The sequence below is a fragment of the Zophobas morio genome, unplaced genomic scaffold (assembly GCF_036711695.1).
Source record: "Zophobas morio isolate AGI-343-1 ecotype UQ-CSIRO unplaced genomic scaffold, CSIRO_AGI_Zmor_V1 ptg000046l, whole genome shotgun sequence".
Taxonomy (NCBI): Eukaryota; Metazoa; Arthropoda; class Insecta; order Coleoptera; family Tenebrionidae; genus Zophobas; species Zophobas morio.
Genome location: NW_026972151.1, coordinates 2,935,392 through 2,952,728, shown reverse-complemented (window position 1 = coordinate 2,952,728; position 17,337 = coordinate 2,935,392). Strand labels below are relative to the sequence as shown.

At 35.0% G+C, this 17,337-nt stretch overlaps 1 protein-coding gene and 1 long non-coding RNA gene across 10 annotated transcripts in view; one reads left to right on the top strand and one right to left on the bottom strand.

Moving 5' to 3' along the window:
• Positions 1-17,337, bottom strand: part of LOC135142399 (uncharacterized) — a 283,252-nt gene that overhangs the window by 66,090 nt on the left and 199,825 nt on the right. The gene's annotated exons all lie outside the window — the stretch shown is intronic.
• Positions 1-17,337, top strand: part of Cngl (Cyclic nucleotide-gated ion channel-like) — a 360,771-nt gene that overhangs the window by 145,376 nt on the left and 198,058 nt on the right. Inside the window, exons 1-2 of one of the 9 annotated variants that reach the window (XM_064074092.1) lie at positions 2,772-2,805; positions 2,858-2,915. The exons of 6 other annotated variants lie outside the window; for them this stretch is intronic. Coding sequence is in view for 2 of the 3 variants with exons in the window: in XM_064074087.1 (XP_063930157.1) it covers positions 2,918-2,920 (3 nt within the window). In the remaining variant the exon portion in view is untranslated. Of the gene's footprint in view, positions 1-2,771; positions 2,806-2,848; positions 2,921-17,337 lie in introns of those variants that run through there. 2 more of the 9 variants (XM_064074087.1, XM_064074088.1) reach the window with 2 other exon arrangements.

Here is a 17,337-nt window from a genome sequence, read left to right as displayed (position 1 = left end):
CAGACCCAATCTGTCGTGGATGCAATGAAGAAGAGGAAACAGCTGAGCACATTCTTCGTGAATGTCCAGCCCTAGCCTCCTACAGGGAATCCATACTAGGGAACATCTGGCCTAGTATGGCAAAAATCTGGGAGTTTCCACCCTCTGCATTACTCAAGTACATCCAAGCAGTTGGGTGGCTTGACGAGTAGAGGAGCGGGAAAACACCCTGATATGGACTTGGGGAAGGTACAATGGGCCCAAAGGCGAGGCCTAAGTGCCGGCTGGCTATTATCAGCCCCCATAATTAAGAATCCAGAAGTCATAGAGTATGATAATGGGTGCACATCACGAAAGAGGAGAGAAAACGGGAGACTAAGAAATAGAATGGGGAGAAAGGAAAGAAACGAAATTTGAAAGGGTGGCCAGTAGGAAAACAGAACTTTTGAAAAATCTAAATTAGTTCCAAGAAAAGCTAAACTGCATTTGTGTAAAACCGTGATTAACGCTTCAGTTTTATACGGAAGTAAGGCATGAGTTTTAACTTTGACAGAAGAACAAAAATTAGAAATCTGGGAAAGAAAAATATTGAGAGTAATGAATCTATGAAGGAAAATAGAAGGCAGATTTGTGGGTTAGAAGAACGAATCAAGGACTGACGATGCTGTTCGGGGAGCCGAATAAGTAATAATAATAATAATAATAATAATAATATTTTTATTCCTTTAAGACTACATTTAAATTGCATAGGACACGTCAATGAGCAAATAAAAACAAAGCAATCATAAATCACATCAGAAAATAATTAGACTCAATTAATGAATTCTCCTAAGCTATAGAACGCATTGTCTACTAAAAATATTTTGAGTTCCTTCTCAAACTTAGCAAAAGGTTCGCAGGTCCAAATCCTGGTTGGCAATTTACTGAAAATTTTTGGACCTAAATACGTAGCTCAAAGAATTTAAACAAATATTATATCTGGTACTCGGCACGGTACCTAAGGTTGTTAATTTGTCTTGTGTTATAACTATGAGTTTGTCCTACAGTTGGCATTGTATTTTTTTTGCATAAATATAAATCGCCATCTTAAAAATAATCAAGCATACTAAGGTTAAAATTGTATATCTCCTAAAAATATTTCTACAAGTATCGGTTTTCCATAATCCAAAGGTCGTTCTTAATTTTTTTGTGTGTCACAAAAAGATCAGATGCCATAGTGTTGAGCAGCTCCACAGATGTCTGTGTAATATATCAGAATTAAATAGTTTGAAAAACAATAGAGAGACCTATAATCGGTATCACAATGATGCTCCAGATATCCATCATTATTTAATATGCGGAATTTTTAACATTCAAAAGCTTAGGTGGTTGCTTGAAATTCTTGTAAAGGATCTGGGAAAATTTTGTTTTGTCAATGTCAATTTCATTGTCAAATTACACCTTGTTAACATTATATGGATAAAATAAGATTGTAGTACACGTTTATCTAAGTAAACAACCAGTTTGTAAACGCTGCGTCTAAAAGAGTAAGCACTAAGTAAACTTTTGAAACACAAACTTTACCCCTTTAATCCAGGTATTTAATTAGGCAACTCTCCAAATAAGCATGCTCTCGTTAAAGACTTATTGTTTCTTTACATTTAAATTTATACTTCTGTGAACTTGTCTTCTACAGCTTTGTGGAGCAATGAACTCGTTTACTCGTCTTAACCGTCTCGCAGCTTATAGCCGCCTAATTTAAGCTTCACTAAAGATTTTCAGTTTAGGTAACGTGTTGTACAAAGATAATGAAATGAATATTGTGGTTATAAACAACGGGTTTTATGTTTTGAGATAATTCTCTCAACCGCCCCATCAGCACACATTCGGAGCAGAAAGATTAAAGCCGGTTTACAGAAACTCAATTAAATATTTGATTCCGATTAAATTTTCACTGTGGCATTAAAGTACCACGTGACCAACTCTACGCCAATTAAAATACGCTATAAACTGGCTCTAGACGGTCCAAATATTTTAAATGTAGTTCTGAAAAGTTTAAGTTTGAAAGACACATGTATAGAATTAAGCGGTTGAACTAAGATAAAGTTAGGTAAGGTCAGGTTAGGTCTGTATCTTTTTTGTACTCATTTTTGTTAGCGCGGGAAATTCAAAATACCCCATGTCTGGTCGAGAGTTGCTGTTCAAGGGTTGAAGTAGTCCTAGTTCGTAGGAGAACATCATAATAGTTCTGTTTTATTTTTTGCGCTCAACAGCGACCTACTTAAGCCGATTTCCGCTGCAGCAAACAAACTGGGAACAAATAAAACCAGGTCGCTAGCGCAAAAAAGAATTAATTCGGCCATCCCTTTCCCGCATACTCTTTCGGCTAGTGATTAAAACTTTCCCCACACTTTCGCCTAGTCTTTCAATGATTCATCGGTGTAGTCATCTCTTTAGGATTTAATTAATAATTACTGTGTAACAATGCGGTCTTCTCTGTGCGGGATTTCACTTGTCCGCGAAATCCCGTTGGGTAGTGTCGGTCTGCGGACGCTTTCCACTTCCGTTATCCATTGGATTTTCTGGAACGCCCGTCCCAATAATTAAACTCATTTCCTTTTTGGAACAGAAAAATAAAAAGGAGCTTTTCAGCGTCAGGTTTTCGCTCGGTTCTGAACCAGAGAGGTATTAATTCGGGGATATTGAGACGGGTTGTCTTAAACGCAGCCACTTCGTCGACTTAATGACATCAAACTAGAGGTGTTAAATCGGTTTGCATTTAATTAAGGGGAGTTGTGCGAGAGTTATGTTGATGTGGTTGTGATGAAACGTCGGATTAAGAAGAAGGTATTGAATACTAATTGTGTTAGTTGTGTGTATAAAAACACGTTGTTCACAGAGAAGGTGTTAAAAACTGTGGCAGAATATGGCAGTGTTGTAAAAAACATAACTACAAAGTATGGTAAAGTAATAAGAGAATTAAATGTTTATAACACGATTTTCTGTTCTGTTACGTTAACAACGCATTTGGGTTAATTTGTTACAAATGTCGCACCAGATTAAAACGTTACTACACCTACGATATAATGGTGGTAATTTCGTGTGTATTCTAACACAGCAAATGGCAAAAGTCATTGACTTTATTAACCTTTATGCAACATCGTTACAGCTTTGCATCACTAATTGTAATTTTCATCGTGTATGGAAATGTATCGCCACTTAGTTCCACCCAACTTTGTAGTAATTTCGCTTAAAAGCATCAAGCATTTCACGCATTTGTGCTAACGTTAAACTAAATACAGTGAAGGGAACATTTTGGCGCTGACATATTCATGAACTAGCCAACAAAATCCTAACTATTTCGTATCTGAAATACAAGGTCTCCATAAATAACTATAGGGTCGAATTAGATCATGGAAGCGTGCCGCGTATCACTTTATGTGCATTTTACTAAATGCCCAAGGACGCACGACAAATACTACATGCAACTGTATAACTGGTCGTATAAATGCTTCATATCTTATGTTATAAAAAATAAAACTTAAATGAAAATAAACACATTTTTTGCGGTTAAACACCACAGTAAATTGTTAGTTGCTTGTTTATGGTAAGTTTTGCGCAATGCTGATTATTTACGTGTAGTAACGTTATTTTATGAAAGCAGAAAGAGCGTTTTACAGCTTTTATTAAAAACACTTAAAATAGTCAAAATATAACACTTCTTCCGGGTATGTCATAAATGTATTTGAGTTGGTTCAATGTAATCAAAAGCTACTGATTTAACATTTGGAATAAATTTAATCCCATATATTACTTAATTACAATAAAGGGTATGAACACCTTTTAAATATTAAAACTTTGTGTTTTTAACTTTTAATTCCGCCAGTAATGGAATTATGAAATAAGACATACATAATAAAGTATGACTTTAGCACCGTTGGTAAAGCTTTGTTTTCTATCAAGCAGTGTAGTAATCCATCAAGCAACTCAGTCCTACTCCTATGTCCTTTCAGTTCCGATCTTTGTTACAATATGAAATGGTTTAACCACACTTGCTCAGTAGGACTGGAAACGACTCCAGAGTGAATATAAAAGTTTGTAAACAAAATTTTTTGTAAAATAAAACGTAATGTAGTGATCCGAACTCTCCCCAAGACATTTATTTACTTACGCAAAGAAATGGGGAGCTCTTGTTGCGTTGTTTTACAAAACGGTGGTAAGTATTTTCAGGTGCAATGAAGTAGCAACTTGGGAAAAGAGAATAAATAAGAACAACATTTGATGCAAAATTTTTAGTAAGAAAATATACAATAATTATACAACTGAAAATTATTGTTGTACCCATGGTCCTACAATTCTTATTTTTAAACATTTTACATTAGGACACTCAAGAGTGTTTTTACTGCTCGAGGTTAAGCTAAGGAAGCATTGAAATAGGGACCATCCGCCGAATGGTTACCTTCGTGATTTCTCGACATTCCCTGACTCCTAGACTACGAAAATATAGGTACCCCGTTTCCGTCTATAGTCAATTCACTTGTGTCGATGTTTATTAGACACATAATCTCCGAAATTACTAAACCGCTTTTGTCATATTTAGATGTGTGTTGTGGACATCGTGTAAAAAAATTGCCTAATCATCCCCACAACAATTTCATGACGTCATCTAAAAATTTTGCTTAGTGCATGCCATATAGAATTTATAAAATCACATACTCCTGTATTTGGGGTTTATGAATTTGCTTTGATTTTATTTGTTATTGCTATAATTTTTATTATTCAATATTTCTCACAGAGAGCTGGTTTTAAAAACCACATTAGCTTTGCATTTGAAGAAACCGCGCTTCGATTTCTGGTATATCCATTTCTTTTTCCGAGCAATATAGCAGTCCATTCATATCTCTATGTTAAACTATTTTAAGTTTATAATTTTTTGAAAAAGTTAAATTTGTTGGACTATACTTCAGGGGGTGTAAGTAACTAAACCAATTTTTTGTATTAAGAAAATCTCGTTTGTTCTTTAATTGTATAATACTAATAAGAAATATTTTTCTACATTCAAAAAATTAGGCAAATTATCAAAGAAGCAGAAACAATATGCAATTAGATTAATGAGTCTGTACCAATGCAAAATCTTATTTAGAATTGTTTATACAGAATGACAAAAAAAATAAAAAAATGAGAATTTATTTTGATTAAATCAAGAATGGTGAACACAATTTTGCAGAAAATCTGGAAATATAGTACTGCTATTGTTAGCATTACACTCCATCTATCCAAATTATATATACGTATTTTATTGTTCGTCGGAACAGGATTCGATTCCACCCCAATACCGCAACTAGACGCACGGTTTCCATAGCAACGGTGTAAACAAAACGTTTAAATGAGCCATGATTTGGTCTCCGTCTCCGCTTTTATCAACACCTCATCAGCAATAACATATATATCCATGACACAACATCTTCAGATGTAAGTTTTGATACATTTTATACAAGTGGAGCGAGATAAAAAATTAGTTTTGATAATTATGACACAAATTTCCGGATAATTTTTTAAATATTGTGTGTTTGTAGACCTTGTACTTTTGGGGAGCATGTGCCCTTGTGCCCCCTGGCACCGGCCTCCCCTGCCTAAGTGATCACCAATTTTCCCCTTATTGGTAATAAGTTTAACAATATTCAGTACGCAATTTACAACATGTAATTTATCATAGTTGTTCGTTGCTGATGTTTTGAAGCACATCTTACCTTTAATCTTAATATAAAAACACTTAATTCTGATTTCACAAGGTAATCTTGTAGCAACTTTACAAGAGTTAGCATCAAGTTTATAAGTTTAAAGTAGCATTTATTATATACATAGGTAAAGTTTACACTTCAACTTCAATTCATTAAATTTCGCTTATCCTATAAGTGCGAGAAACGGGATCTTCCGTATTTAAGTTAGGTTAGCCGCTGGAATAAGAGTTTGAGGATAATAAAAAAAAATAGAGGGAGAACTTCACGGTTTGGCATGGTGGCGTGATGTAGATTTGATGGAAAAACAAACACGAAAATGTTTCTCGAACGTTTATAACAGTAACAAATGCAAACAAATCTGTTTACCCCAGAACACATATCTTTCACTCCGAAAACGTGATCTACATACCATATAATTTAGAAGGGAAAAAGTGCATTAAAATTTTTGAAATTCAACCAAATAAATAGACGAGTGTGGTTAACACCGCACAGCCAAAGTGGAAACTTCTACCGCGATCCTAATTAATTCGAAGTAATAAAATATGCTATAAATGTCAAAATCTTTATCAAAATCTAAAAAAGAAACAATGCGCTGCTGGTAATTAAACTAAGAGATAAATAATTTTGATTGAAATCTGTCGAAATTACTAAAAAAAAACGTCGTTTGTAGTCCCACATTTTATTGTACTCTCATTTGAGTAAATTCAGTGTGGTTTTTCAAAAATCAGTTAAAGGTTTGATTTGTCTTTTGGGAAATACACATTGAGATCCTCACTCAAAATCATCCGTAACTGAAGTAAGTGTCGACTGAGCAGCACTGCTGTTGTTGAAATGCGCAAATTTTTCTGAATGAATACGAAGATTTTATTTACACTTTGACGAGGTGAGATGCAGATGGCAACTATTATGATTATTATTTGTCCATTTTCCGCTTCACATTCTGTTACACAAACTCTCCAATAGGTGAGTTGTTTTTAACACGTAGGTAAAATGAGAGGAGGGACGATAGTTTGAAAAAGTGTATGGTATCGCGCTTTCGCGTGGGGTCATAAATGGCTCTTCCAACTCCTCCGAGAAACGCATTGTTCCAGCGCCGAGCTGAAAAGCGTTTGCCGGGTACTAGACGCAAAACACAAATATAATTTAATAAGATGAATATGAAAGCGGCAGCAGTAAAAGTTACTTCAATTTTTACGGTGTAATAAATATTTTTGTTTTTGTACCCTAATTAAGCAAATAGTACGACGTTTTTACTACCTATGTACTTATTTTAAATCCAACACCACGCCTCTGATCCTGCGCTGTCGACCGACCGTTCCCGATGTGGTTCGGAAAGGGTCATAAATGGCTCTTGCGTGGGGCTCCTTTGACATTTCAATACAGCATGCTCCAGCTCTTGTCATTCTACCTCCATGGGTTTAGCCATATGACTGAGACTTATTGAATTCGGTCGTGCACTCTACAGCTGGCGTTGCATGCCCATTTTGCGCAAAATTACAAATAGAGGGCTTCTTAACGTGATGTGATCAAGAATTATTAAATTCGGCCAGAGGAAGGCGGCTTAGTAAAGGCAGTGCAGTGACATGCGCACAGTTGATTGCTTTCCTTGAATCACTCGGCAATCCGTGTTTACTCGAATGAGCGTTTCATTCCGAAGCCTACAATTTTTCACTTCAAAACTGTGTGCGATGTACGCCTAAGGAACCTTTCACTTCAAAACCTAGAAAATAATGCGACCACAAGGTTAAACGTGATAAATGTAGTTAACATTTTATGTATGACAATTTGAACGTACTGTTACGTTGTACGGGTGATTGAAATCCGGCGTAGGTAAAAACTCAACAATTTAACTATTTCTTACTAACTCGAATTTACACGACTAATAACTATAAAATAATTCCGGCGCAACGTCTCTTGACTCAACTAACTGAATAATCCGTTCTCGACCGTCGCCTCTATTTAAACCCATACTTCTCCGATCGAGGTCTTTCTCGAATATCCATCGCGACTGCCGCTTCGAGACTTCCGGTAACCGGCTCCCGACTTGTCTTTATGCGCCTGCTGCTCGGCCGTCGATGAGTCACCCTTCATCGACACACATACTAGAAAAACCCATAGGCGTCGCCCGGGACGGTTATGGGTCAGGCCACCGAATTGTTCCATTTTTGCCAACCCATCTATGAAGAAATTTATCATTCAAATTATCTGTTATTATTCACGCGTTGTGTGGTGCTCCACCATCTTGCTGGAAATACATTCTTTCTCTCACGACTAGTGGAACATCTAATAACACAAGAAGTTCGTTTACAAGAAATTCCAAATAAATTCGTTGGTACCCCAAATGTGTTGCAAATTAAGTAGTTTCTCTTAACCAGTCAGTATTTTCTGAAGCCCAGTAATGGCCATTATGTCGATTCACAATTTCATTATTATTAGAACGAGATTCATCTGATCATAAAATATTTCTTATGTATGATACCCTCTTCACGTGCCTCCGTTAGCCAAGCAATAAATACCCATCTTCTTTCAAAATCAGGTGGTACTAAATCTTGATGTAAATGAATTTTGTAATCAATTAATCATGAATATCATGATATTTGGTCGTTTTTAAAATTCTTTCTACAAAGGATTTTAAAATATTCGTTTTTACGCCTATTTGCCTGATGGAAATGTGAGGATCCACATTAATCCTCCCCAAGACATTAACGTATGTTCTTCATCTGTTGCCGTTTTTCGTGAAAAGACTGTGCGTTTCTTTTTGAAACACCCAACTTGGTTGTTGTCTCTCCGGAAATCTTTCTTCGTATAATGTTCTGGATTGTCTTCTATTTCGTCTACATTTTTCGTAAATGAGTATCATATCTAACTTCTCGGTATTGCTGAATCTTTCGTTTTCCATTTTCTGTCACTACAATATTTTATCTAGAAGTGACAAGCAACTTCTGAAGCAGGCTAATGTGTAAAATGAAAATTCTTAAAATTGATAACACTAATGTTAATCGTTTAACTTTACGTGGGCATACGCTGGAACTCGAGTTCTTAGATTATCATGTATCTTTTTTCGAATTTTTCAAATGTCATAATTATTCCGTCCAATGACATTTTAATTAAATTTGTTTTTAATTTATCAAAACAAGCAAATCTGCAACATATTTAAATTTCATAGGTCACTAGTATACCGAACATTTATGAAAGCCATGCTATATACATACTATAAAATAATTATTGTAGGTAATGTTGTTGGTTAGGAAAAATTAACTCACTTTCAATACACACCTCTGATTGATTTTTCTTTTCCGCACGAATTTCACAATCGGAAAGCGTCAAATGCTCACTTCCTGAAGTTGACGAATTAATTCCCTACAAACAAAAAAAAATCACCTCCATATTGCCACAGCTCCACGAAATATTGCTCCATATGTCGTGTCATACATGCCATTTCACCATTTGGAACGTCGTCTGTCAGTTCTCCATCCTTGCCCCTCATTGTTTGCCAACATTTAGACATCTCTCCTATTAATTCTTTTGTTAGGTCCGGATAAATCCAGTTCTGACGTTCGCACAGTATACGACGCCGTTAACCTTAATTTTTTCCTTAGGACCGCCGAAAAAGGGTATGTTTTTCATCCCCCTACGCATCATCGATTGATCGTCCCGTGTATTTGTGAAGTCGACGTGAAGAGATTACGACGGTTCTATAGATATTCGTGTCGTCTTCAAAAAGTCGAACTTTTCCAATCGCTAAATTTCAATTTGTGCGACGAGATCAACGGGTACAAACAGGGAATTAATTAGGGAATCGACTGGAAAAGAGAGGAGAGTGGCCTGATTGTAACGTCAATATCGGAGGATTTGCGCGAGGATTAGGGAAGCCAGATTTTAATTTTTTCGATCTTGGGGGAATTAATTAGTGGCGTTTGAGATAATTCCGATGTCGTCTTCCGGGCGATTATTAAAAAGTTTTTGCGTTTTTGTCGGTTGATGGTGATGATTATAGCGCGAAGCTACGGGGAGAATTTATTTAGAGCATGAATATAATTTTCGACAAATTTTTTCACCAGTGTGATGGGTTTTGTCAGCTTTTTTATACTGATGTGCACAAAATTTAATAAAACAGTTGAGTATGAAAAAGTCGGCATATATCTAAACTATTTTAAACTTGTTTTGCATATTAAATAGATTTTACGTGCATAGTTGTGAACAAAAATCTGTTTTTTTATCTAAAAATAGATCCTTGTAATTTGCTTTCCTTTCACCAGGTTTTTTTCTTCTTAAATTAGTGGAACAACAACATTCAGGAGTCGCTCCTTTGGACGGCCGCTTCCAGGTTTTCGTGTCACAGATTTATTTTCTCGGAAATGTTTTAAACAGACGTTTAAATTTTGTGATAACTGATAACTAAGTCTTTACTCAAGGGCAAAATTAGGGATTTTTTTCGAAAATCTTCCATACATAATCCAAATTCCATGTACTTTTAGACTATTTCTGTAGTAAGACATTTAGCCATGAATATTTTGTGTTGTTCAGAAAACGCCATTTTCGGTAAAAATATTGTAAACAGCAAAACTCACCCATAGTTCTGAAAAGAACTGATTTTTATCACGTAAACAATTCAAAAGATGAAATCACAATAAACCGCGAAAAATTGATACCTCAATGTAGGGAATGCCGTGAAGTCAAATCTCAATTAATGTAAATGTTTTATTACAATATATTTTGATTTTTTTTAATAATTTTTACTACAAACGTAAGCTAAGGAAGTACTGTATAGAATCCATCGGGCTACTATCAAGTTTTCTCTACGATTCAGGAGCCCTAGAGTAAGAAAAATAGGTCTTCCGTTTCCGACCGTCTGTCAAATTTTATACGTATTTTTGGAAGTGTAGATATCATATCATAGTACATCCCCACAAAATTTTGTATATTAAACATTATACACATATTTAGATTTTATAAAATAATGTATACTCCTGGACGTGTGGTTTCCTGCACGTGTGGTTTATGAATCCACCTTGACATTTAATCACAATTACTTTACAATAATGTTTGTGCAATATTGCCAATAATTAGTTCAGTTACTCTTTTCTAGCTTTTCTGATTTCATTCATGCAACAGAGACTTAGAAAGAGATATCATAGTATTATATAAACCAAAGTTAAAACTATTATACAAATTGTCAATCTGCAAGGAGGCTGAAAAATTTACAAAATTTCAAAGCCAAATTGATATACAATTTTTTATAGTCCCCTTGTATAAATATCGCACAGCCAGTTACCTAATGTTCTTTTAACTTTTTCACAGATTTCTTGAGATCTTAGGTAGATTTATCATAGGTATCCAAAAATTGGTCGAAAGTTGTGACAGAACTTCCCTCGTTTATGAACTACAATGAAGCAAATCCAGCATTCGAGTTGAGTTTTTTCTTTACACAATTTTGTGATGACGTCATCAACATTTTTGCAAGGACACATATATCAGCTCGGATTGGTGCAGTGAATTACTAAAAATAACAGTGTTGTATTCCCAAAATTTTCCAAGAAAACGGAGTCAATAAAGTAAATTGACTCATTGATCAATTTCTTTGTTGTTTAGAATATTTTGTTCGATTGTGGTTTAATTAATAATTTTAGTCCTGTGTTTTGAGAAGACAAACTCATTCAAATCATACTAATTTCTACGTGACATTCTTTTGATGTATACATATAAATAAACACTTGAGCGTCAGATTGTTATTACCTAGTGTTGAAGGAAGTTCAACATGGTGAGTCATCAGAATCTGACAACGGACTGTCAGTCAGTAGCGTAACAAGCACACTTTGGAAGGGGGTGGTTTATAAATTTATTTTTATAAATCGCAAACAATAACACGGAAACATAAACTTAAGTAAACTGGTCAACACGCTAGTACGAATGCGAATGAATCTAAATAGGTACAGGTACCCGTCGTATGCAGAAAATTTCACTATGACTATGACATAGAAACGATGACGGACGCTTCTGAGGGTCCACCCGTTTGAAAATGCTGGATATGTTTCATTGTACTTCAGAAGCGAGGGAAGTTCTGTCGAAACAACTTTCGACTAATCTTTTAATATGAAGTTATTATTGTCATTTTAATTTTATTTTGTTCTATTATATTGTACTCGTTTTAATACTACTCATTTATTCCTTAAATTTTAGTAAATCAATGGATGTTGTTTATAAAACAGAATACTTTTCAGTTCAGCGGGTAATTTTTTCAACACCATGGAGAATAAATACAATTTTCAAGATTTACGAAAATCCTTAACAATTAATTTAAGAGTATATGAAGAATAAAAAAAAACAATAATGCAGTATGCTATATTATTGAACACTCCTTTCACTGCTGTTAATAGAAGATGGCTAGTCTCTGCCTTTTTTGCTCAACAGAAAAAGAAAAAGCGAAGAAGTCATGTTTTACTTCACTTTCATTTTACCCTTCAATTACTAAGGGGTTAAAAAAAGTTTTCAACAAACTCGGCTTGAAAGTAATTTACACTTCCGGACCGAGTTTTTAAAATCTTTTAGACAACGTGAAAGATTAAGTAGGGCCAAGTGGAAATTCGGAAATTTGTTATACAAAATTAATTGTAAACACTGTACCAGAAAATATACTGGGCAAACAAGAGAGTCAATCAGCATTCTGTTCTGTTATTTTAAGTTAGGTAGATTCAAGCGAAATGTGGTTCAAGAGTTGATAATGGTAAAGTTTTAAATATCTTTTCAGAATTTAGAGATATTTAACAATAAAGAAACATCGTTCAATTCTTTCTTCTCCCTAGTTGGCAGAGAGAGGTAGTGGAGAAACCTTACAATAGGACTCTTTTAATTTTGGGTAGGTGTTGTAGAACCTTGCCAAATAAATTAAAAGAATTTTACTTTAGGTAAGGCATTTACTTTTTGCTCTCTTTTGTTATCCCTAACACGGTATATTATCTAGTATTTTTTGATAACTCTCGCTCTTTCATAGTGTCTTTTTATCAAAGTTTCTTGTTACTTTCTGATTTGTTACATTGTCCATTATCATTCTCTTTGAATTTACTCTTAAATCCCTCTTTAGAATTAAATTGCTGTTCACAAATTTTGGTTTTTACAACTTGCAGACGTAATAAACAAAAAATCTAACAAACAAGGCTTTTCGAACCATCAATTTGAATAAAACGTGTATAAAAATCAAACTTCAATGTTTTTCTGCACAAACTTCCATTACCAAATATTGTGACACAAAGTACTTTTTATTACCCATATCAAAGTCAAGCATTCATTTTACCAAAATAAGTAATGGATTTCGTTGAAAATCCAGCGTTAAAACTTGGCCGCCAGCCAGTACTAAAACCCAAGAAAAATCATTACTGGACGAATAAGACGCATTTCCAGCACAAGTGAATTATCAATAGACTTTAGAGACTCGTAAATGGCTAAATCATAGACCTTCAATCTCACTCTTGGAAGCATTATAAGAGGTCGTAACACACTTCGAATCTGGAAACTTAAAGTTTTTTGACAGCTCGTGCGAGGAATATCTGTTTAAAGTGGAACGTTTATAACGAAGAACGGGCACAGTTACTACTACTACGAGTACATGTTACAAGTTGCATTTAATTATAAATTGTATATTTTTACCGCCTCATCTCTCAAAGTCAAAAAAAGCCTATATCACCCTAACTCGTCCCCAAATTGCCCATTACAAAAAGATCTACTTTCTGCCTATTCATTACCAGAGCGTCCCCTAAAACGCTGCTTCAGGAAACAGGCGATTCCTTCAGAGGCGTCGCTCGGAAAATTAGTAATCGTGAACAATCACGACCCCGGAACGACATCGAATCTGTGATGTAAGGAGGAGTGGTGATTTGCGTCCGTCTCGGCTTTTCTAATTGAGGGTTGGCGTTATGAGAATGAAGAGAAAAAATTAAAGAGTCAACGTAACGGTCGACGAGAATGAAAAAATGTCCGGCACAACCGAAAGATCCTATCTGGAGTGCCATTATGGGACGTTTGAAAAATTTATGAATGGGAGGGATAAAGCGCTTGTTAAATTTGCGACCGTTTATAGGAAATTAGGTTCTATTTAAACTGTGTTTTATTTGTGGCATAAATTGCACCCCCTACGCACAAAGATGTAGTTTATGATATGTTCATTTAGAATGGGGCAATCAGCGGGCTTGTTAGGGGTTTTTTTGTCCAACTAAAAGTTAAATGTGCGGCGGTTTTTTACAAGTGGGAAAATAATAAATTAACATGTTGTCACCCATTAATTTCCACGGAGAGAGAAATTTTGCTTTTAAGGGCGCCAGCAAGTTATCAGCTAACTACGAAAAAGTGAATATCAAATTCAACAACTTTAAAATAAAACGCTTAACGAAAAAAAAAATGTTTATATGCCAACGCGATACTTTTTAATTTAAGACGTTCATAAGTCTACTAAAACCATAATTCAGCGAGACGCAGCGGAAATATACGCATAATTTAAAACTTATCCAGTCTGGAGAACTTCCTGTGACACGTTTGTTCCACCTTCTTGCGTAAACTTTTACCGGCACGTTACTCCCTGAATGATAGGGCTGGCGTGCAACCTCCACGCCATTCAAGAAAATTTTGTCATTGCGTTAGATATAACGACAAAATCAGGATTAATCCACAATCACAGTTGGTCGCCACAAAAACGTAAGTCCAAGTTAAATGGCAATTTGCGCTTTCAGTTCAAATATTAGAACCAAAGCCACTATCAAATTTTTTTGACGTAATTTTAACGATATTGTTGCATTTAGTCGTTAAAATGGCACTTTTACGTTATTTAAGTTAAGCCGCCCACATGAAACGGAGAAAATTCGGCTTTGCCAAAGACGTGAGTTTATTATTCTACGGCTGCTTAAAAAGATCGGTCGTAATCCCTATCTCATTTACCTTCTTTTAGGGAGACGATCTTTCGGCTTTAAATAATAAAGATGTCACATGATTGCGTATTTTTTTTACGAAAAAAGTGAGACAAAATATTTAATCTCTTACACTTTTTATCTTTTCCTCTAAATTGGAAATTCCTGCTGACAAAACAATGTAAAATCCTCGTTAGATTGCAATTTTCGTGAAAATGCAACACTTACTTCAAAAATTACAAACAAAACCTATAACCTATATAATGCTTTTGAACATTTAATAGTTACTTTATTATTTATTGAGACTTGTATCACGATACACAAGAAGAAAAAAACTATGTATTTCTATGCTTTTTTAAACACTTTTTGGCATTAGTAATTTGCTTCAAGGATACCAAATTAATGAGATATATTCTGGCCATAATATACCTAAGTGTATCGTGCGATGATTATCCAAAAATTTCTCCCTTGACGGATGTTACTTTGAGCCCTTACGCACACGTCGTAGCCCATTATTGTCAAATTTACGTAATGCGTTTTTCCTAACGGCAAATTGTGACAGTTATATTTTTTTATACTCTCTAATGTTAAAGGAAGGCTTAATCACAATTATTAATTATTTGCAAACACTTTGTAACGGAAGTAACACGATTTCATTATTGTGCAATATTTAATTAAAAATCTACTAATAGTGTTTGTACGACTTAACTGTTCGCAATCAAGTGATTGTGCACATCATCTGACATAAAATTTTATTGCCATTTTATTTCCTCTTTGTCTGCTTAGTGCTCAGCGGCGTGTCAATTAAATCTTTTAGGTTATCCTACGGACATACAGACAGAAAACGTTAAAAATACGTACAAATTAGCATAACATTGTTTTTTTAATGCTTCAGTTTAGAACGCACCCACAGGACGATAAACAATGAATATTTATAAACGCAAACAAGACGCGGCTTCAAAATTGTCGAGACATATTTTACACAATATTTTCTAGCGAAAACACCGTTCGCCTTTAATCAACTTCAACGAGATCTGTTAACCTCAGACGCCTTATTCTCTTCTTTATTCATCAGTCAATTCCGCCAGCGGCCACCCCGGTACCTGCTCACAACGGTGTAAAATAATTCCTCGTAAATAACATTTCAACATGATTTCATCTCGTCTAGAGCTTAGGAAACACACAATTAAAGAACGGATTTCAGCGTAAAACTACTTACCGACGAATTCCAGGCTCGGATTTGAGCATTCCCAACTCCCGACTGGCCACTTCCACAAGCAAAATATGCGAATATGGAAATTCTCGAGTCATATCAATGACAGTAGGAGAGTTTATTAAAAAATTCATGAAATTTTCAGGACGTTTGTGACATTAAAACGTTATTTGATTTTATGTTGTTTCTTTACGACACGAGCGGGACGGCGTAAAGACTGCAGTTTATGAGATCCCGACAGACGGATTTACACAGAGCAAAGCGCGAAAGGCACGGAGGTATGATTTTCGGGGGAATTTATCGCCGCAAATGTTCAACGTTTCGCAGTTTTTACGACACGTACAACGCTGTTATCGACAAACGACGATAACAAACGATTAGGCGCCGACTTTAATTTTATTTTCGTTTTCGCTAGAAGAAAGGGGCGCGAAGGAACGAAAAATTGTTATTTATGAAACAGTAAACTCTCAGATACTTTATTATTATCATTAGTTGGGAATGAAATTACAGGATGTGTTTGCAGATGCATGCGATGAAACACTGCATCGAAAAGAGAAAAATTAATGAATCACACATTTCTAAAAACTTCTCCTAAATAAAGGATGAGTATTATAATAATGGTAAAACAGAGTTTTTATAAATGATTCTAAAGGCGTAGTGGGCCATGGATTTCAAATCCCGGCTCGCTGAAATTATGGCTCATTATTATAGTTCTCACTTGTCATTAATGCTATGTCAGCGAAAACCGTGGAAATGGTTTATTCTGATGAACAAGACATTTTCATGGTTATGGCTTGTTATCACAATGGGACATTCGTAAGCGGAGAGTGTGTGTATCCTGTAACCGCTTGTAAGCAAGAATATCTGCCCAAATATCCTGATTTGCAAATTCAAGAAACATCGTTAGAGGCGCACATTAGAGATGTAAGCAACAGATTTGTTCGAACTGGCCGTGTCAACAAAGGCAAATCTCGTGGAAGACCTTCAGTATTTGAGGAAGTTGTTGATGATTTGAGACGGCTCGAGGAGAATTGAGAGAAACATTTTCTAATAACCCCAGCAAATTATTTTCCAAAAATTGCTGATACCTGTGTCTTGTTAAGGACCTAGTTGCGTTTAAAAAGTATGGACCAGTATGTAATTGGTCCATACACATGTTTATGGAATAAATATTTTTAAAATGAGCTGTTCTGATTCAGTGTGGGTTATTTTGGGAGTAATAGTGACAATTGTGCCGATTAACAACTCCGTTATTGTCAAATCTTGCTTCATCGCGAAACAAAACTTTGAATAAAAATTGTTGTCCAATGTAGCTGATATGGATAAGATAACATAACATAATTTATTTGTCATACAAAATATACAAGGGCATAATTATACATGTTAAGACAAAATAACACAAACAAATAGAAAATGAGAAATGCACTTATTACATCTTAAAATTAGGCATCTCTAGAAAATAGAAGTATTCCTCAATACTATAAAAACAGTTTGACTCCAGATTTTTTTATTTTAATTTTGAAAGTAAGAA